General features: G+C 46.2%; 1 protein-coding gene across 1 annotated transcript in view; it reads left to right on the forward strand.

Annotated features, from left to right (window-relative positions):
* LOC113452200 (C-type mannose receptor 2-like) overlaps positions 1-18,710 on the forward strand; it is a 31,793-nt gene extending 13,083 nt beyond the window's left edge. The window contains exons 6-10 of the mRNA XM_087935619.1: positions 1,869-1,972; positions 5,167-5,261; positions 11,051-11,197; positions 16,321-16,429; positions 18,643-18,710. Coding sequence (XP_087791745.1) covers positions 1,869-1,972; positions 5,167-5,261; positions 11,051-11,197; positions 16,321-16,429; positions 18,643-18,710 — 523 coding nt within the window. The remainder of the gene's footprint in view (positions 1-1,868; positions 1,973-5,166; positions 5,262-11,050; positions 11,198-16,320; positions 16,430-18,642) is intronic.
* Positions 18,711-21,119: the final 2,409 nt, after the last annotated feature.

Raw genomic sequence — 21,119 nt, forward strand, 5'->3', positions numbered from 1 at the left:
GGGAGAGAGAGAGATTCAAACAAAAATTAAAAATTCGAACGAACAAAATAAGAAAATATTGATAGGGATGATAGGCGAGGAATTTATTTGTTTATTGATCTCATTAATTATTTTTACTTCTCAAAAATTACGAATTCGAACCCACCAAATAAGAAAGTCAAATTGTGACAGGGACGTTAGGCAAGGAATTTTATTTTAAACAGCAATTAAAAAAGAATAACGGTCCATACTGACATCAACCCAGCTTGCATGAAGTCTGCTCGTGTGTTGTTGACTTTTTTTATGTAAAGTCTTTTTTATTTCTTTATTATTTGTCAAGCATGAATTAGATAACCAATATTAGTATAAACGTGATTATTAACACATGGAATGGATAAGTATAAAAAGGGAGCATTAGGACAGGGACTGTAGGCACGAGCTACAACCTAGAACCATGCAAAAATTGCCTGACAGAACAATCAAATCAGTAGAATGATTTGTCTGCAGAGGTTGTGGGTTCTCCATCACTGGAAGTTTTCCAGAAGAGATGGGACAACCATTGGTCTGAAATGGTCTAGTGTCTTCTGCTTGAGCAGAGGGTTGGGCTAGAATAAGAATAGAAATAGGATAGGATAGGATAGGATAGGATAGGATAGGATAGGATAGGATAGGATAGGATAGGATGGATAGGATAGGATAGGATAGAATAGAATAGAATAGAATAGAATAGAATAACAGTTGGAAGATAGAATAGGAGAGAATAGAATAGAGTAGAATAGAAATAGAGTAGAAGAGAATAGAGTAGAGTAGAGTAGAATAGAATAGAATAGAATAGAATAGAATAGAATAGAATAGAATAGAATAGAATAACAGTTGGAAGATAGAATAGGAGAGAATAGAACAGAGTAGAATAGAAATAGAATAGAATAGAATAGAGTTGGAAGATAGAATAGAGAGAATAGAATAGAGTAGAATAGAATAGAATAGAATAGAATAGAATAGAATAGATAGAATAGGAGAGAATAGAATAGAATAGAATAGAAATAGAATAGAATAGAATAGAATAACATTGGAAGATAGAATAGGAGAGAATAGAATAGAGTAGAATAGAAATAGAATAGAATAGAATAGAATAGAATAACAGTTGGAAGATAGAATAGGAGAGAATAGAATAGAGTAGAATAGAAATAGAATAGAATAGAATAGAATAGAATAGAATAGGATAGAATAGAATAGAATAGAATAGAATAGAATAGAATAGAATAGAATAGAATAGAATAGAATAGAATAGAATAGAATAGCAGAATTGGAAGGGACCAGCAAACCCTATACCACTTCAGACAAATGATTATCCAGCGTCTTTTTTATTTTTAACTTCCAGTGTTGGAGCAGCCACAACTTCTGGAGGAAAGTTGTCCCACCGATCGATTGTTCTAACTCTCAGGAAATTCCTTCTTAGTTCTAAGTCGCTTCTCTCCTTGATGAGTTTCCACCCGTTGCTTGAAGAGGCTAGAAATCCTCCAGGGACCCTTTCAACTCTGTTTTTCTATTACAGCTGGACAACCAGTGATAAAAAAAAAATGCCCTTCCAAAGTGAGACGAAAGCATTTGAGCAGCAGAGAGGCTGAAGACATCAAGTTCACTCGGATGAAACTAATTTCTTCAGGAAATTCATATCAAGGTACAGAATAGGGGACGCTTCCTTCTGCCCGCTCAGTCATGGAGATATTTCTTCCCGGAATAAAACTACTGAACGAGGAAGACAAGTCATAGATATAATGGCTGATATTCATGGCCGATTGATCAGCACCGACCTGAAGAGGAGACATTGGTGTGATTTGGGACAGTCTGTCCTAACTGGATACTCGTGACGTGCATTTGGACTGCAGCCCCCATAATTCCCATCCTTTCTCCTTGCAGCCAGGAGTGCTGAGGGTTCCCATCCAATGCCTCCGGGTGACACAGGTTCGAAGCCTGATGCGGTATCACAAAGGTGATTGAGAAATGCCCAAGATTTAGCGAGGAAGGGGTCCTTTCTCTTTGTAGCCCTTTTTAAAGAAGCCTGGTGGAAACGTGGTTGTCCCAGCCCGGGGCTGGAAGGGTCCTTGAAGGTCCGAGTCGAAACCTCCTGACCAAGGCGGCGTCTTTATACCATCCTGGCCAAATGGTTGCCCAATCTTTTCCTGAAAAACCTCCAGTAATCTTTCTTACCGCCAGGAAATCTCTCCTTCCTCCTAGATTGGATAAGAAGCAAAACATATTCAAAGGGCGAACCCCCCCCCCCCCACACACACACCCCAAAGAGAAATTTCCTGACAGTGATGGAATAGCTTGCATCCAGGAGTTGTGGGTTCTCCATCACTGGAGGTTTTAAAAAATAGACTCGAAACCATTTGAGCAGGATGTCACAAGGTCTCCACTTGTAAGTCAGTTGGACTAGAAGACCTCCGATGTCTCTTGCAGCCCTAGGATTCTTCGATGTTATATCTCTCAGAGTTTGTAGCAATCCAACCAGCACACCAGTAAATAATTCGGCAGGATCCGTTTATAGTAGAAACTTGTTTATATACAATAATACAAATTATGATGCATGTATACAATACCCATGCAGCAGTCAGAACCAGAGCTCAGAATCCAAAAGTCATAATCACAGAAGCAATAAAAACCAGAAGCTCTATATTTATACAGTCCAGTTACTCTAAGCCATGCCCAGTCTCCAAGCCATCTAGGCATAGCTCACAACAGGTGATGTTTCTGAGTCACCAACCAGTTCCCATTGGCTGACTTGTTATGTCTATCCCAGCTCATAATTTCTCATATACTGGCAATATCAACCTCCTTTCTATTAATTTATCTGCCCAAAGTTTGTCCCTTTCTCACACCAGCTTCCTTTTCCTGCCCTAGACTAACACTCTTCTCCTCTGATGTCTACCTTGCTCTCAAGAAGTTTTTCAACTCTGGAATCTGCTGGTGCGTGTTTTTCCTCTTTCCGGCATCATTTGTTTCCCAGTGCCTGGATCACTGCTCAGCCGTGGCATTTCCACATTAAAAATGATCTCAATGTGCTTCTGGCTTCAGTAGATATTTGTCCTTTTAGTTGGTGGCCTGTTTGCCACACCTACACACCCCTCCCGAACACACTCCTCAATAAATAGTGCAGAAAGAACCAGCATTGTACCTACAAGAAACAAAAGCTCGCAATTCTCCTGACAGGATACAAGGACTGACCTGTAAGTAGCATCCTAGCATACTTCATGGGAGACCCACCGATTGATAGAGGGGCCACTTCTGGCTGGTCCATAGCATTTAATATTGAATTGTTCAGCATCTCCTGAAGTTTTCCACATGTGTGGCTTTTTATGTTTCTGCAATTTACCAAAAGGCCAATGAAAGGAAAAAGCTCTTCCTCAAGGATATCTAGAATTCTTTTTCCTCATCTAACAACAGAAAGATGGAAGGACAGAGTGGAGTCCATCCAGGCCCCCATTCTGTGTCCCACAGAGGTCAACCTAGGAGTCTTTAGGCAATTCAGCAGTACAAAGACGATGGCAAACTGTTGGACAGTTAAGAATGTTTACTGATATAAAATTGAAGGTGAATATACGTGTTCCAGGATAATGTTGCAGGAACTAATCTGGTCGGTCACTGGGACCAGAGGTTTTGTCTTCTGAGCTTTCCGACTGGTGGCAAATCAGCACTCTCGTTGACTGAGGAGAGGCCCGTTTGCCAGGCTTCAATCAATTTCCTGGCTGTTTTTGTGCCTGCTCATCCAACAATCTTAACTCAGGAGGTGATAAACAGCCAGAAATACTAGGAGTCTATGAGATCCCATTGTCTCCCCAGAATTTATCCAATCTCTTTCTGAAATCAACATAGCTGGACGACATCAATAAATCTGATAACAGGAGGTCATTGAGTTAGCTTGCTCTTTCTTTTCCCTTCCAGATGGGGTTCACCTCTTTTCATGTGCCCTTTTTGGGCTTCCTGGTGGCCTCTTTCTTCATACAAGGTAGGTCTTGATTGTACAAAAAATGCTGAAGCATTTCTAGAAAGGACAGAGAAGAGCCACATGGATGGTATGAGGTCTGGAGGCCAAATTGTATGATGAACGTCTAAGGGTACTAGGCGTGTCTAGTCTAGGAAAGAGAAGGACTAGGAGTGACATGATAGCAGTCTTCCAGTACTGGAGGGGCCGTCACAGAGAAGAGGAAGTTGACTTACTCTCCAAAGCATAGGAGGGCAGGAGAAGAACCAATGGGTGGAAACTCATTAAAGGGAGATCCAACCTAGAAATAAGAAGTTTCTTCACAGTGAGAACAATTATTCAATGAATAGTTTGCCTCTTGTGGCTGCTCCATCACTGGAGGTTTTCAAAAATAGATTGGACAACCATTTGGTATAAGATCTCCTTCCTTGAGCAGGAAATTGAACTACTGTAGAAGACCTCCAAGTCCTAGGAGTCTATGTTGGACAGTTGAAAATATGGATGTAATAGCAGCCATGGAAATTGGGGAGAAAATGTCCACTCAAAGCAGGAAAATATAAAGGTTGCTACTTCAGAATTAGAAGAATGGCACCCAGCCAAATCAGCCATCAACAGGTATATAGACATAAACAACGTTTACACACATTCAAAAGAGACAAATCAGAAAGCCAAAAAAAAAAAGGAAACCAAAAGACCAAAATATCCCCTTGCCAGCAATCAACACCAGAGGTTAACCAAGATTAATATCAGACCAACCATTGCTGGTCTGATATTAAACAATGATAGTAAACAATGCTTCAAGGTGTTTGTGAAACTGAAGAGCAGAACCTCCATCCAACCATCTATTGCTATTTAAGCAAAGGGTGTCCTGAGACCCTTCCCAGCCCATTGGTCCAGATGTTGGTCCTTGTTGAGTTGTTCTTTTGTTCTTCTGACCCTGTTACTTGAGGGGAGGCTGTCACCTGTCTTTCCAGCCTCTCACCATCCTTTGCACTCCATCCACATCCTGGCTTCTTTACAGCTGGGCACCGTCCTGCCCTTATTTCTAGGGTGTCTCTTTTCTTCCTCTTGTTCAAATTCCTTCTCCTCCTCCTCCTCCTCCTCTCTGCAATTTGAATCTAGGGGTTCAGGATGGGTGACTCCCATATCCTCCTCTTTTATAACGTCTCCTCTTTGACAACATCTCCTCTTTCCACCAACAGGTCTGGAATCAGTATCTTGTCCCAAGCACTGGTACATGTTTGAGGATTTTTGTTATGGATTTTTCAAGGAAAAACTGACCTGGAATGAAGCAGAGGTAAGAGGAGCCCCAACACCCTCCAGCTTAGCCTATGAACTTGCTGTCTGAGTGCAATGCTTCCCTGTGGGTGGAAAAGGAAAATGGGGAGGGAGGGAGGAAGGGAAGGAAGAAAGGAGGGAAAGAAGGAAGGAAAGAGAGGAGGGGAGGGAGGGAAGGAAGGAAGGAAGGAGGAGGGGGAGGGAAGGAAGGAAGGAAGGAAGGAAGGAAGGAAGGAAGGAAGGAAGGAAGGAAGGAGGAGGAAGGGAAGGAGGAAGGAAGGGAGGAGGAGGGAAGGAAGGAAGGAAAGAGGGAGGAAGGAAGGAAGGAAGGAAGGAAGGAAAGGGAGGAGGGAAGAGGGAGGGAAGGAAGGAAAGAGGGAGGAGGGAGGAAGGAAGGAAGGAAAGGAAGGAGGGAAGGAGGGAAGGAAAGAGGGAGGAGGAGGGAAGGAAGGAAGGAAGGAAGGAAGGAAGAGAGGAGGAAGGAAGGAAGGAAGGAAGGAAGGAAGGAAAGAAGGAAGGAAGGAAGGAAGGAAGGAAGGAAGGAAGGAAGGAAGGAAGGAAGGAAGGAGGAGAGTTGTCCAAAGATTATGGTCAAGAAAGTCGATACGGCCACAACATTGTGAGGAGAGCATGAACAGAACCACGGCGGGAGCTTCCATCACGCTACCATGGGCATCGTTTGACCATCCCCTGTGGAGTTTCCCCGCCAGGGAAATAAGGGTCCTCAGCGTGGGATTGTCTCTGTGCTGCCCACCTGTCCTTGGATCGGCCGGAGCACATCCCAACACCTCTTTTCCCCATTTGAGTCCCTATCCCGCCGCCCGCCACCTCCCTTCCGCCACCTGCCAACAAGTAGAACCGTGGGAGGAGAGGGTGGGTTTGGGGCCTAGGGAAGGGTCGGCCTCTCTTCCTCTCCCGATTCCTCTCCCCTCACTTCCCAAAGCTCTGGGGAGATAGGTAACTTCCTGCTCTCCGGTGTTTACTCTCCGGAGAAGATGGGCTTAAGGCCCTTTCAAAACTCTGCATTCCGCAAGCTCACTGAATTGTTGCGTGGCTCCTTCAAAGTCAAAACCTATTTATTGATTGATTTGATTTCTGTGGCAACCCACCTCACAGCGTCGTCTCTGGGCGAGGCGCAAGTTTTACAAACGTGGAAAAAATCCACCATGCGGGACGCCCGCTGACCAAGGATAAAGAGCCCAACCCAACTCACAAAAAAGGGGTGGGCTGGGGGAAGCAGCATTCTCAGAGTTCATCTGATCTCCTGACCCAAATTACAGTTGGAAGGGACCTTGGAGGTCTTCTAGTCCAACCCCCTGCTCAGGCAGGAGATCCTATACCTTTTTGTACGCTTGCATCATCTATCTACTAATTATGAATATTTAGGCTTACATCATCTACGACCTAGATGATGACTGTATCGTTTTGTCCTCCTTTCCTGAAATGCATAAATATGAGCACATTTTTTTTAGTCTGCAAGAGCCCAACCAATCAGGGTGAAGAAAAAACCATTCTGGCACAGCAGTAGGCTAGCCCCAAATTTAAAACTGAAACAACTGTAAAAGTCTGACTCACAGACGAACACAATACAGAAGCCTGATGGTGGCAGATGAGATTCTGTCAAAACGTTGCTAAAACTTTAAAAGCACAACTATAATGGCGTGGGAAAACACCCAAACAAACCTGAATAGCATACATGTAACTACCCGCGAAAACTTAAGAATATGTATATATACACTGCTCAAAAAAATAAAGGGAACACAAAAATAAGACATCCTAGATCTGAATGAATGAAATCTTCTTATTAAATACTATGTTCATTACATAGTTGAATGTGCTGACAACAAAATCACACAAAAATTATCAATGGAAATCAAATTTAGCAACCCATAGAGGTCTGGATTTAGAGTTACACTCAAAATTAAAGTGGAAAAAAACACTACAGGCTGATCCAACTTTGATGTAATGTCCTTAAAACAAATCAAAATGAAGCTCAGTAGTGTGTGTGGCCTCCACGTCCCTGTATGACCTCTCTACAATGCCTGGGCATGCTCCTGATGAGGTGGCAGATGGTCTCCTGAGGGATCTCCTCTCACACCTGGACTAAAGCATCCCCCAACTCCTGGACAGTCTGTGGTGCAAGGTGGCGTTGGTGGATGGAGCGAGACATGATGTCCCAGATGTGCTCAATTGGAGTCAGGTCTGGGGAACGGGCGGGCCAGTCCATAGCATCAATGCCTTCATCTTGCAGGAACTGCTGACACACTCCAGCCACATGAGGTCTAGCATTGTCGTGCATTAGGAGGAACCCAGAGCCAACCGCACCAGCATATGGTCTCACAAGGGGTCTGAGGATCTCATCTCAGTAATGGCAGTCAGGCTACCTCTGGTGAACACATGGAGGGCTGTGCGGCCCCCTAAAGAAATGCCACCCCACACCATTACTGACCCATTGCCAAACCGGTCATGCTGGAGGATGTTGCAGGCAGCAGAACCTTCTCCACGGCGTCTCCAGACCCTGTTGCACTGTTACATGTGCTCAGTGTGAACCTGCTTTCATCTGTGAAGAGCACAGGGCTCCAGCGGCCAATTTGCCAATCTTGGTGTTCTCTAGCAAATGCCAAACATCCTGCATGGTGTTGGGCTGTAAGCACAAACCCCACCTGTGGACGTCGGGCCCTCATACCACCCTCATGGAGTCTGTTTCTGACCATTTGAGTAGCCACATACACATTTATGGCCCGCTGGAGGTCATTTTGCAGGGCTCTGGCAGTGCTCCTCCTGTCCCTCCTTGCAGGAAGGTGGAAGTAGCGGTCCTGATGCTGGGTTGTTGCCCTCCTACAGCCTCCTCCACATCTCCTGATGTACTGGCCTGTCTCCTGGTAGCGCCTCCATGCTCTGGACACTACGCTGACAGACACAGCAAACCTTCTTGCCACAGCTCGCATTGATGTGCCATCCTGGATGAGCTGCACTACCTGAGCCACTTGTGTGGTTGTAGACTCCGCCTCATGCTACCACTAGAGTGAAAGCACCACCAGCATTCAAAAGTGACCAAACCATCAACCAGAAAGCATAGGAACTGAGAAGTGGTCTGTGGTTACCACCTGCAGAACCACTCCTTGTCTTGGGATGTCTTGCTAACTGCCTATGCTTTCTACCTGCTGTCTATTCCATTTGCACAACAGCATGTGAAATTGATTGTCAATCAGTGTTGCTACCTAAGGGGACAGTTTGATTTCACAGAAGTGTGATTGACTTGTAGTTACATTGTGTTGTTTAAGTGTTCCCTCTATTTTTTTGAGCAATGTATGTGTGTGTGTGTGTGTGTGTGTGTGTGTGTGTTTGTAGATTTTCACGGATACAGGTACGTAGGTCTAGGTGTGTTCAGGTCTTTTCCAGTGTAAACCAAGACCCGAACACACCTAGACCTACATCTCTCTCTCTCTCTCTCTCTCTCTCTCTCTATATATATATATATATATATATATATATATATATATATATATATATATATATATATATATATATATATGTGTGTGTGTGTGTGTGTGTGTGTGTGTGTGTGTGTTTTCTGAGGTTCTCACGGGTATTTGTATGTGGATCTTTGGTTGTTCGGTTTTCTCCCGCGTAAGATTCGAAGTATCTAGGCAACGTTTCGATGAAGTCTCATTCATCATCTTCAGGCTTCTGTCTCCGGCTCTGTGCTTCTCAGAGTAATGTGAGATTGCAGCTGCTTCCTCCTTTTAACTGCCAGTGGGGGTGGGACTTGATTGGGTGGGGGCTTGGCTGTGTTCTGATTGGGTGGGGTGTGTTCTCATTGGTAGGGGTTTTGGCTGTGTTCTGATTGGTTGGGGGTTAGTCGTGTTCTGATTGGTTGGAGCCGTGTTCTGTTCAGGTGGGGGCTTGGTTGTGCTCAGGTTAGTCTTAGTTGCTGGGGGATTTGAGCTGGTGAGTTGTGATCTTGCTGTTTGGCTTCGAGTTCGTGGTCGTGCTGCATCTTCATAGTGGGTGTCGGTTTGCTTCATGTATGGCTCCGAGGGGTTTGAAGTGGGTAGTGATGCAGCTGCCGTGCAGCTTCTGGTCCATGGTCGTGTCTCATCTTCTGAGTGGGTGGGAGTTTGTTTTCTACATGGAAGTGTGGTGGTGGCATCTTGTGTGGCTCTCATGGGTGTGGGTCTGGTGTCCTTCTTCATGTTAGGTACTCGTCTGTTCATGAGGGCGGGTTTCCAAATGGCTGGAAGGCGGGAGGTGTCATCTCGTTTGTTCATGCTGTGTGGGCGTTTTTCTATCTCTATGGCTTCTCTGATTATTCTGCTGTTGAAGTGTTCGGTTTTGGCGCCGCCGCTGCCCCCACCGCCGCTTCTGCTGCCGCCGCCGCTTCCTCCCCCGCCACCGCTGCTGCTTCTGCCGCTGCCCGCCGCCACTTCTGCTGCCGCCGCTTCCTCCCCCGTCACCGCTGCTGCTTCTGCTGCTGCCGTTTCTGCCCCCGCCGCTGCCGCTTCTTCCTGCCCCCGCCGCGCCTGCCCCCGCCGCGGGGGCAGCGGCGGCGGGGGCAGAAGCAGCAGCGGTGGCGGGAGAAGAAGCGGTGGCAGCGGGGGTAGAAGCGGCGGCGGCAGGGGCAGCAGCAGTGGTGGGGGCAGAAGCAGCAGCAGTGGCAGAAGCGGCAGGGGTGGCGGCGGGGGCAGAAGCGGCAGGGGTGGCGGCGGGGGCAGAAGCAGCAGGGGTGGCGGCAGGGGCAGAAGCAGCAGGGGTGGCGGCGGGGCAGAAGCAGCAGCGGCGGGGGCAGAAGCAGCAGTGTTGGCAGGGGCAGAAGCGGCGGCGGTAACAGCAGGAGGTGGCGCTCTGACGGCGCCCGCCTTTTCTCTTGCTGCTTGGCCTGGCGCTCGCTCGCCCCGCCTTGCGCCTAACTCTCCTCCTCCTTCTCGCTGGCTGTGGCACGATGGTTGGGGTGGGCACTGGGCTGCATTACGAGGCGACCTGGGCTGCATGCAGCCCGTGGGCCGCGGGTTGGACAAGCCTGCCTTATATTATCCTCTTATTTCTCATTTGCCGCTACCACTCTTCCAATTGAGGGCTCCTTCTTTCCGCTTTTTGGGGTTTTCAAAAAGAATGTTCAAAGTCTTTTATCCAGTTACACGCCGCTCACCACTTTCGCTCTCCAGCACAAAACATGTGTCCATGCAACTTCCCATCTTCAGGGCAGCCATTAAAGACTGCCACTTCTCTCTGTTTTCTAGGGGAGTTTACCGAGCCAGGGAGGGGAGAGGCGGCTCCCCTCAACCCAGCTGGCGGTCTCCCCCTCTTCCACCCACCCCTACGAGGTGGGACAGATGGATCCAGTCCTTTAAGGACCCCTCCAAGAGGGTAACCATGGATCAAAGCCATGCACGATTGCGGTCTCTGATCCACCATTGACAAGAACCTCGGTCTCTTCTGGATTAATTGCTTTGGGGGGGAACCTTTCTCTGCGGACCACCCAAAAAATTTTCACGGACCACCAGTGGTCCCTGGCCCACTGGTTGGCAACCCCTGCTATAGAGTTTAGATGTCATGGAGATGGGTGCTGGATGATGGAGTTGTGAAATCAGCAGGAAGGACAGGGATAGACTTGTGGAACTGATGGCGGGCTCTCCAAACATGGCCACTTTAAGACTTGCGGACTTCAATCCCCACAATTCTGGGGAATTTTGAGAGTTGAAGTCTGCAAGTCTTAAAGTGGCCCAAGTTTGGCTACTCCTCCTCTAACGGGCGGGCCCAGCATCTAAAGCAGGAAGCCCTAACCTCTGTCTGCTTGGTGTCTCCCAGTCAGAATGCATCACCTACGGCAGAGATGGCCACCTCGCCTCCATCCACAGTGATCGGGAAATGGAATTTGTATCTTCTGCTCTGCTCATGAACTATGCAGAGAAATTTAGAATCTGGATTGGACTGTACAAACTCCCAGGCGGGAGGGTGAGTAGAACGTGTGTTGGCCTCGGGGCAGGGAAGGGACTGAGTGGTACCTCTGAGGACAATGAAAACCTCAGGAGGGGGAGGGAGGAGGTGACAAGAATAGGCCAATTTGTCAATGGATTTACATCATGGGACAACTCAACCAGGACTTTACAAGAGTAAAGAAATACTATTACTAAATTTGCAGACGATACAATAGTGGTGGGACTCATCTCTGGGGGTGGATGAATCTGTCTACCAAGACGAGGTGGACCGGTAGCTTTTATGGTGGGGAGACAATAACTTGGTCTTCAGCACCAATAAGACTGGGGCTGGGGACCACTGGTGGTCCATGAGAAAATTTGGGTGGTCCGCAGAGAAATGTCCCCCCCAAAGCAATTAATCCAGGCTGAGGGGGAACACAAGGCTGTGCCACCCACATGGCCCGCCCACCTGATGGCCCCCACCCTTCGACCAAGCGCAAACCTTGAGTAAAGCCACGCGAGCTGGAACTGGAAGGTAAGACCAACAGTGGGGAGGGAAATCCACCCCGGGGTGGCTTGCTGACGTTGATGGGAGATTCGGTCCCATAATCCAGAGCTGCAGGAGTCACAGGACTGGCCCTTTGGTCACCCCAGAGGAGCTGCTCCTCCACCCGGGTGCACCGACCTGCCATGGACTGGAGCAGTTGCTCCGGGGTGACCCAACGGCCAGTCCTGTGACTATTTCATTTACTTATTGGTCCACGGGATTTGAAATTATGAGTTTGCTGGTCCCTGTGGTCCAAAAGGTTGGCGACACCTGCCTTAAAAATATGTAATGGAACAGAGAACGAAAAAAGAAAAATCTCTTTAAAAAAAGTTTAGAGAAAAAAAAACCCAAAATCTCTTTTTTTTTTTAAAAAAAAATGGAAGACTTATGGATAGGTATTCAAAAGTTGCAGAGAAAGAGATAAAAGACAACCGGGAAGGAATACTCTGTGGGTATAAAAACGTTTTAAAAAGTTATAAAATTCCAAGAGAGAGAGAGAAAAAGTCATTAAAAAGTGAATAGGTGATGGAACTCCCAAAAGCTTAAAGAGACAATGGATAGCGATAAAATATATTAATAAAATGGAAAAGTAAAAAAATATAAATAGGGAAAATAGTAGCATATATACTAATAGATAATAGAATTTATTATATTTTAAAAGAAGCTAATGGTAGAAGGTAGAAATTTAGGATTAGGTAATTTAATTGTATTATTAACAGTGTGTTAAAAATATATTGTGAACTTAAAAGTTTTAAGAATTAGAAATTGTGGGGATTTTGAGACATCATCCCGGGATTGACTAAATTGCGTTAATATTTGGTTTGGTTAGTAGTTCTAGATATTTAGGGTATTGAGATTACAAGTAATTTTTAAAATATTAAATGTAAGTGACTTAATAGGGGATAATAAATACAAGGTGAAAAGAAATGTTATTTTTGCTTAAACGAATTAATGGAAAAAATGAGAAAGAACTAAAAAGAGAGAGCAGTACTTTGGGAAGTTTAGGATTATATATACTTATTTGTAGTATCACTGTTAGCCTTGTTTAAAAAGGACGTTGACCCAGTCAATATGCTGCCCACAAAATATGTATGGTGTGAAAGGAAACTGTAAATAAAACATGAATTATATATATATAAAAAAAAGGAATTGAGTTTGACACCCCTGTCCTAGGGGTTTAGGACATTTAGGCCTCCACCACTGACCGCGCCTCCTTTGCCACGTCCTCTGCCAGTCCTGACCATTCTCCATGGCCAATGGGCTCCTGACTTTTGTCCCGGTCCGTTCACCCAGACATCCTTTGACCTGGGCCTTTGGCTGGACAGGACAACGGGGGAGTGATCGATGGCTGGCTCTGGGCCATTGTGGAAGCGGGCAGTGGGCCATCGGGAGGACGGTCAGGTGCGCCAGGCAACCAGCAGTGGTGGCAACATGTAGTTGTTACTCAAAAGCTTCTGCTACTTGTCTGGCACCACCACTTCTGCATGCTGGCGCTGCTGCCGCTAGTTGCCCGGCTCACCCCCCCCCCCCCCACTCAGGGGTGGGTTTGGTGGGCATAACTTGGGTTGGTGGGCGTGGCAGGGGAAGGTTACTGCAAAATCTCCCTTCCTTCCCCACCCCATCTAACCTGCTTTCCAGCTCTGTTCTCCTGGGCAGGGCAACCAAAGAAGGCCCAGCCAATCAGGTGTGGGTGTGGCTCAGTGGGCGTGGCATTCTGTGGGCGTGGCGTGCGTGCAGGAAGGATCTGCAAATCCCCTCCTCACCCACTGACCGTTTCCAGCTCCGTCTCCTAGCCCAGCAATCATTCTGGCGTGGGCGTGGCTTGGTGGGCGTGGCAGGGAAGGATATACTGCAAAATCCCCTCTTGCTCCTCACCCCACTGACCTGCTTTCCAGCTCTGTTCTCCTGGGCAGGGCAACCAAAGAAGGCCCAGCCCAGCCAATCGTGGCTGTGGGCGTGGCTTGGTGGGCGTAAGCAGCTCTGTCTCCTTCTGTGGGCGTGGCCTTCTGTGGGTGTGGCTTGGTGGGCGTGGCAGGGGAAGGATATACTGCAAAATCCCCCTTCCCCTCCTCACCCCACTGACCTGCTTTCCAGCTCTGTTCTCCTGGGCAGGGCAACCAAAGAAGTCCCAGCCAATCAGGTGAGGGCGTGGCTTGGTGGGCGTGGCATTCTGTGGGCGTGGCATTCTGTGGGCGTGGCTTGGTGGGTGTGGCAGGGGAAGGATACTGCAAAATCCCCCCTTCCCCTCCCCACCCCACTAACCTGCTTTCCAGCTCCGTTCTCCTGTGCAGGGCAACCGAAGGAGACCCAGCCGATCAGCTGGGACTCGATGGGAGGCGGAGAAGAGAGATGGGGTTAGCGGGGCCAGTCGGAGGCGGGATTGGCCGGTTCTCCGAACGACTCAACATTTCCGCTACCGGTTCTCCAGAACCGGTCCGAACTGGCTGAAGACCACCTCGGGGGGCCCCCCTCACTTCTCTGCAGTTGCTTTGGCATGCTGCTGCCAGTTGTCTGGTGCCCCCCTCTCTGATGGCCTTTGCAATGATGTGCTGTGTCTTTCCGCAGCCAGTCACGAATTGCCACCACCACCCCCCGTCCACTTGGCTGGGGAGCTGCTTGTGCAGTAGGCAGGGGCAAAGGACGAGGGGCCGAGGGCCAGGGGCCCTTTGGCTGAAGTGAGTGGCTGGCAGGGGTGGGGGACGCAGCCAAGGGTCCATGCCTATATGTTGTGATTGGAAGGATCGGTCCTGTTAAGAGTTTTGAATCTGATGACTGTTAAATCGTGGATTGACGTCAGAACCAGGAAACGTTAATCTGAAGGGCAAGCCAGTTAATTAGCACGTTGCCTTAATGGGTATAAAAGGACACAGCTGAGCTGGTGCCTTTTGCCAGAAACAAAATGACTGTTTTGAATGAGGACGTTACTGCAAAGAGATCTCTGTTTGTTTGAATTTTGAAGGGGAGTCCTAACAGTTTCTGCCGGCCGTTATCTTGTTATTTTCCTTCAGTTTGATTTGATTGTGAAACGGCTGCTTTGTGTTTGTTCGTTTGAATTTCCAAGAGGAGACATAACACCTATAACACCTCTTCCGGCTTCTAGCCCTGAAATAACTTGATCCAGAGTTGGAAGGGACCCTGGAGGTCTTCTATCCCACCCCACCCCCTTGCCTAGGCAGGAAACCCTACACCGCTTCAGACTAATGGTTATCCAACATCTTCTTCAAAACTTTCCGGTGATGGAGAACCCGCAACTTCTGTAGGGAAGCGATTCCACCAATCGATTGTTCTCGCTGTCGTGAAATTTGTCCATAGTTCTAGGTTGGATTTCTCCTTGATGAGATAGTTTTGACACAGGACAACATTTGTCACCCCGTCGGTAGATCCATTTTACGAAAAAGCAACTCATATCTAAGGGATGTAATGGTTTGTAATCCGATGGTTTTAATGTTTTTTTTTTATTTAAACGATGCAGCCCTTTTAAAGATTTCTGAGGGTGGGAGGGGCCCACAACGGGACAGTGATGGGCATCAGGATTTCGTTTCGGGGCCCAGGAGTTTAAGGGAGGGATTTTTCATTTCTTCTCCCACAACTTCTCAAAGTTTCCTCACACAAATCAGGATTGGAGTAACCCACTAAGCTTTGTTAAGGTCATGGATAGGAGTGGTAAAAAATTATTTTTTATTTATTTATTGGATTTGTCAATCACAAGATAATAGGTGTGAGTATAAATATGAGTAAGAATACAGGAAATAGGTACATGGTTGTCATCGGAGGTTGTGAATAAACTGGGGTTTTTTTCAGTGGTATGTAGACTGTTTTTCAGTTTCCCGAGGCGCCGAGCCTGAATTTATTCTCTCGTGTTTTAGAATGGAGAGCAGAATATACTAGGGCTGGAAGGGATCTCAGAGGTCTTCTAGTCCAACCTCCTGCTCAGAGTAGAAGCCCTAGACCACCAAGGTCAACTGGTGGTCTCCAGTCTATATTGGAAAGCCTCCAGCAATGAAGCACACAAAAAAACCTCTGGAGGCATCCCTTTCCACTGATTAATTGTTCTCACTCTCAGAAAATTTCACACTAGGCTGAATCAGTCTTTGATGATCTTCCACCCATTACTTCTTATCCTACTTCAGAGGCTTTGAAGAGTAGATAGTCCCCTCTGCTCTGTGGCAGCCCCTCAAATATTGGAAGTCTGCTATAATGACACCCCTAATCCTTCTCTTCGTTAGACTAGACATACTCACTTCCTGAAACATTTACATCATCAGCCCTTTAATCTTTGTTGCTCTTCTCTGTAGTCTTTCAAAAGCCTCAACATGTTTTTTGTACGGTGGTGGCCAGAACTGGATTCTAAGTATTCTAAGTGTGGCCTCACTAGTGCAGTATTAAGCAATGCTATCACCTTTTCTGATCTTGAGCCTGTCTTGGTTTCTTTCAGCAGCTGAAGAACATTGCTGGCTTATACTTAAGCGGTTGTCCCCTAGGACAGCTTGATCCTTCTTGCATTGGACCCTTTTGCTGTTGAAAAGTACAGTTGAGAGGAAATATCCTGATTTCTGCAAGATTCAGACAAACACTTGGAGAGATGACACCTCTGTTGCTTTCTCTCTCTACAGACACGATTCAGGTGGCAAGACCACTCCCGGGGCGAGTACATCCCTTGGGCTGTCAATCAACCTTCCAACTGCAAACGGAGGCAGAATTGTGTTGAGCTCTATACTTCCGGTAAGGAGGAGGATTTCTGCTCTACGATGTCAGACTTCTCAAGGCATCTCATGTGTTTCCCAGACGTGGGTGAACAAGCACAATCTTCCAATCCTCCACAGCCAATGTGCATAAAGTCAGAGACTGCATTCACGCAACCCGGGGCCTTCATTCCCGATTCAATCCTATTTAGTAATTTATGCATGCCTAGGGACCATTTCTATCACTAATGAGTCCCAAAGAGTGTATGCACCTATCGAGGAGAGCAGAGGTGGAAACCATGGATCCTCGATGACTTGTGGACTCCAAGTTCCAACTTCTAGAACTGAAGAAGCTCATCTTCAAGAAACACCCCCGCCCTCAAGAAAGTCTTTTGGAAAAAGCCCCATTGGGATAATATGTGGAGATTAATCAGTACCATTAAAAAAATATGGGTGGGGCTTTTTATTTTATTTTTTAAAAAAATTACTTCTGGAAATCTAAACCTCCATCTAGACATCAATGGAAAAATCTAGCATTCTGGAAGAGGGACCCTGAATTTTAGTGAGTTTTTCCTGCGACCCGGTGAAATTGGAATATTCTTTTGATATATTTTTTTTTCTCCAATCAGCTTTTTAAATTTTCTATAGCATCATTATTAGTCAGTGGGATCTTTTGTCTTTTTATTAAGTATTATTTGGGCATTTCATTTTTATTTTTATTTTTGAATTCTTCTCTTCCCCAGAATATAAATGATTAAAACCAAGGACCTAAGTGTGTCTAGGTATCGTGAACTGAAAATTATATAAGATTCAGTATATCCTAAGAAACGTTTGAAATCATCTTGATGCTGCATTACACTTGGCCTATTCAGATCCTGTAAGGCTTAGATTGCATTGAGTCAAGCAGCAGGCAATTATTTAATTACCAGTGTAATTATTCGTATTCAACTTTTTATAAAAATGTCCAGTCAAGAAAATATTGCAGTTTATGAATTCAGTGGAAATAATTCAACATAAAGGTACTCCTTGATTTATGACCACAGATGAACCCAAAATGTCTGTTGCTAAGCAAGGCAGTTAAGTGAGTTTTACTCTATTTCAGGGGTCACCAACCTTTTGGACCTCAGGGATCACCAAACTCATCATTTTAAACCAGAGACCCTGGGAAAATCCCCCCCAAATTCTGTAGGAAAATCCCCCACCCCATTTTCCTACCGATCGATCGTTCTTTAATTGGGATCGCAGGATACCGTCTCCAGCTCCGTTCTCAGGGGGAGAGAGAGAGACTTTTGGCTTCGTGCAAGGAAAGCAGCAGAAGCCGCCGAAGTCTTTCTTTCTCTCCCCCCAAACTCCGCCAGAAATGAGTCTTTGCCGGTGCAGCCTCTTGGAGCAGGAGGCCTTGCAGGGTCTTCAAAGACTCATTTCTGGTGGAGTTTGGGGGAGAGAAAGAAAAACTTTGGCTGCTTTCCTTGCGTGCAGCCAAAAGTCGAAGAAGAAAGAAGCGGAAAAAGGCAGCCCGGTGGCCAGGCGAAGTATGTGGGGTGTGTGGGGCAAGTCCCCCCTCTCCGCTCTTTCCCCCTCCCCTCACTTCCTTGTGCTGTTCACAATGCAAGCAACGCAAGCCTTGTGTTCCCGCGGGCCATGTGGGCGGCACAGCCTTGTGTTCCCACGCAGTCTGTTTTAATTGCTTTGGAGGGGGGGACATTTCTCTGTGGACCATCAAAATTTTCTCGCGGCCCACCAGTGGTCCCTGGCGCACTGGTTGGTGACCACTGATCTATTTTATGACCTTTCTTACCATGGTTGTTAAGTGAATCACTGAAGCTGTTAAGTTAGGAACATGGTTGTTATGCGAATCTGGCTTTCCCACTTACTTTACTTGTCAGGAGGTCACAAACGGGATCACCTAACCACAGGACACTAAAAGAGTCATAAATACATGCCAGGTACCAAATGCTTGAATTTTGATTACATTATCAGGAGAACGGCATACGGGTTGTGTCAAAATCAGTTACAAATCATTTTTTTCAGGGCTGTTGTAACTTTTCGAAGGTCACTAAGTGAACACTTGTAAATTAAGGACTACCTGTCAACTACACTGTCAAAGCTGTATATTGAAATGTTCCTATTCAAGAAAGCTATTTCTTTGTGACAAAAAAATAAAAAACAAACCCTAATTTTCTTCGGTACAAATGATGAGCCATCCAAAAACATTTGCAAGAAAAATCTCAACAATTATTTGATTTCTTCTAGACTATAAAGGATGGAATGACCAGTTTTGTGACGTCGAGCAGCCCTATCTGTGCAAGATGAGTCTCTGAATACAGCTGGAAACACCTTGAAGGTTGTAAGTCAGAATCTCCCTGGCTACCACAAGATCAGCCTGCTGACCCACAGAACAAGCCTGTGCGCCAGGCTTTCTTTTCCATGTGGTGTCACTAATTAATAAACTCTAATCCAAGTGCAGACGATGCTCTGAATTTTTCTCTTGTGTCTTGTCATTCATTGAGGACTCCCGGTGCCCCCAAAAATATATGAACCAAATCCAAAATGAACCAATTCAGGCAGCATCGATGATGTTCCCTAGTTGGGTGGAAATGGGATATATATATGACACGCCAACATCAAAAACATCTAACAAACCATCAACACACCATTAGAACATGCAACATCACTGCAGCACACAAACCAATGAAAGCTCTCTGAAATATCTTAAATAAACCAAAAGACTCAGAAGGAAAAAAAAGAAAAAAAACAGGAGTCATCTGCACCATTCAGGGTTAGGACTGTAATAGACAGGGGAAAACTAGCATAGCGCATCAATGAACACCAACTAGCAGTCAGAAGACCCAGTGAAAACTCCTTAATCTCCTAACACACTGAGAGTAACAACCACAGCTGGGAAACTATGAGCATCCTACATCAAGCTACATCCAAAAACGCAAGGGAACGTCAGGAAGCCGGGCACGGAGACTTCTCTTACGTTAGAGACTAGCCCAGAGGTGGTCTTCAGCTGGTTCTGACCAGTTCTGGAGAACCAGTAGCGGAAATGTTGAGTAGTTGGGAGAACCGACTATCTCCGACTGGCCCCGCCAACCCCATCTCTTCTCTCTGCCTCCCGTTGAGTCCCAGCTGATCGGCTGGGTCTTCTTTGGTTGCCCTGCCCAGGAGAACAGAGCTGGAAAGCAGGTCAGGGGGGGTGAGGAGAGAATGGGGATTTTGCAGTATCCTTCCCCTGCCACGTCCACCAAGCCAGGTCCACAGAACCAGTAGTAAAAAAAAAATTGAATCCCACTACTGGACTGGTACGTTCACTCGCCGAAAAGATGGAGGAATAACTTCTTTTAAACAGATGCAACCCTGATTGTGAATTCAGCTTCGCTGAAACCCGGCTAAACAATTCTACTGAGGATAGCAACTTGCATATCCCAGGATGTCAGATTTCAGAGAGGAGACATTTTGTGATGTGGACTTAGAGACACCATCAATTGCAAACCCTTTTATTCTCCACAAAAGTTCTCCTCGTTTGTACTAAGCTGCAATTTATATTCCACACCAAACTTAAAACAACGCTTTACAAACTGTAGCTGGCCAGATTCTGTGGGCTGAACCGCGATATCCAGACGCCCATTTTGTGAGGGGATATCGATAGTGCTAACTTAAGTCAAGAGCTGCCAAGATACATTCAACATGTCAACTATCTTACTTCAGCACGCGTGTCAAACTCGCCGTGTCACGTCTTCCTTCCATCTCTCTCCCCCTCTCTCTCCTTCTCTCTCTTCTCGTCTCTTTCTCTTTACTTGTTTATTCCATATCTACTTCTCTTCTTTCCTCTTCTCTCTCCTTCCAGTTTTTTTCTTCCACCTCTCCCTCCTTCTCTTCTCTCTCCTTCTCTTCTTCTTTCTTCCATCTCTCCCTCCTTTTCTCTTCTCGTCTTTCTCTTTACTTGTTTATTCCATATCTTCTTCTCTTCTTTCCTCTTCTCTCTCCTTCCATTCTTTTTTCTTCCATCTCTCCCTCCTCTCTCTCTCTCCTTCTCTTCTTCTTCCTTCCATCTGTCCCTCCTTTTCTCTTCTCGTCTTTCTCTTTACTTGTTTATTCCATATCTACTTCTCTTCTTTCCTCTTCTCTCTCCTTCCAGTTTTTTTCTTCCATCTCTCCCTCCTTCTCTTCTCTCTCCTTCTCTTCTTCTTTCTTCCATCTCTCCCTCCTTCTCTCCCTCTTCTCGTCTCTCTCTTTACTTGTTTATTCCATATCTTCTTCTCTTCTTTCCTCTTCTCTCTCCTTCCATTCTTTTTTCTTCCATCTCTCCCCCCTTCTCTTCTCTCTCCTTCTCTTCTTCTTTCTTCCATCTGTCCCTCCTTCTCTTCTCCTAGAATAACAGAGTTGGAAGGGACCTTGGAGGTCTTCTAGTCCAACCCCCTGCTTAGGCAGGAAACCCTACACCACTTCAGACAAATGGCTGTCCAATCTCTTCTTTAAAACTTCCAGTGGTGGAGCATTGACAACTTCTGGAGGCAAGTTGTTCCACTGATTAATTGTTCTGTCAGGAAATTTCTCCTTAGTTCTGGGTTGCTTCTCTCCTTGGTTAGTTGCCACCCGTTGCTTCTTGTCCTGCCCTCCAGTGCTTCTCTTCTCTTCTCTTCTCTTCTCTTCTCTTCTCTTCTCTTCTCTTCTCTTCTCTTCTCTTCTCTTCTCTTCTCTTCTCTTCTCTTCTCCTCTCCTCCCTT

Source organism: Pseudonaja textilis, chromosome 5 (assembly GCF_049901715.1).
Source record: "Pseudonaja textilis isolate UNSWEBS1 chromosome 5, rPseTex1.2, whole genome shotgun sequence".
Classification (NCBI taxonomy): domain Eukaryota; kingdom Metazoa; phylum Chordata; class Lepidosauria; order Squamata; family Elapidae; genus Pseudonaja; species Pseudonaja textilis.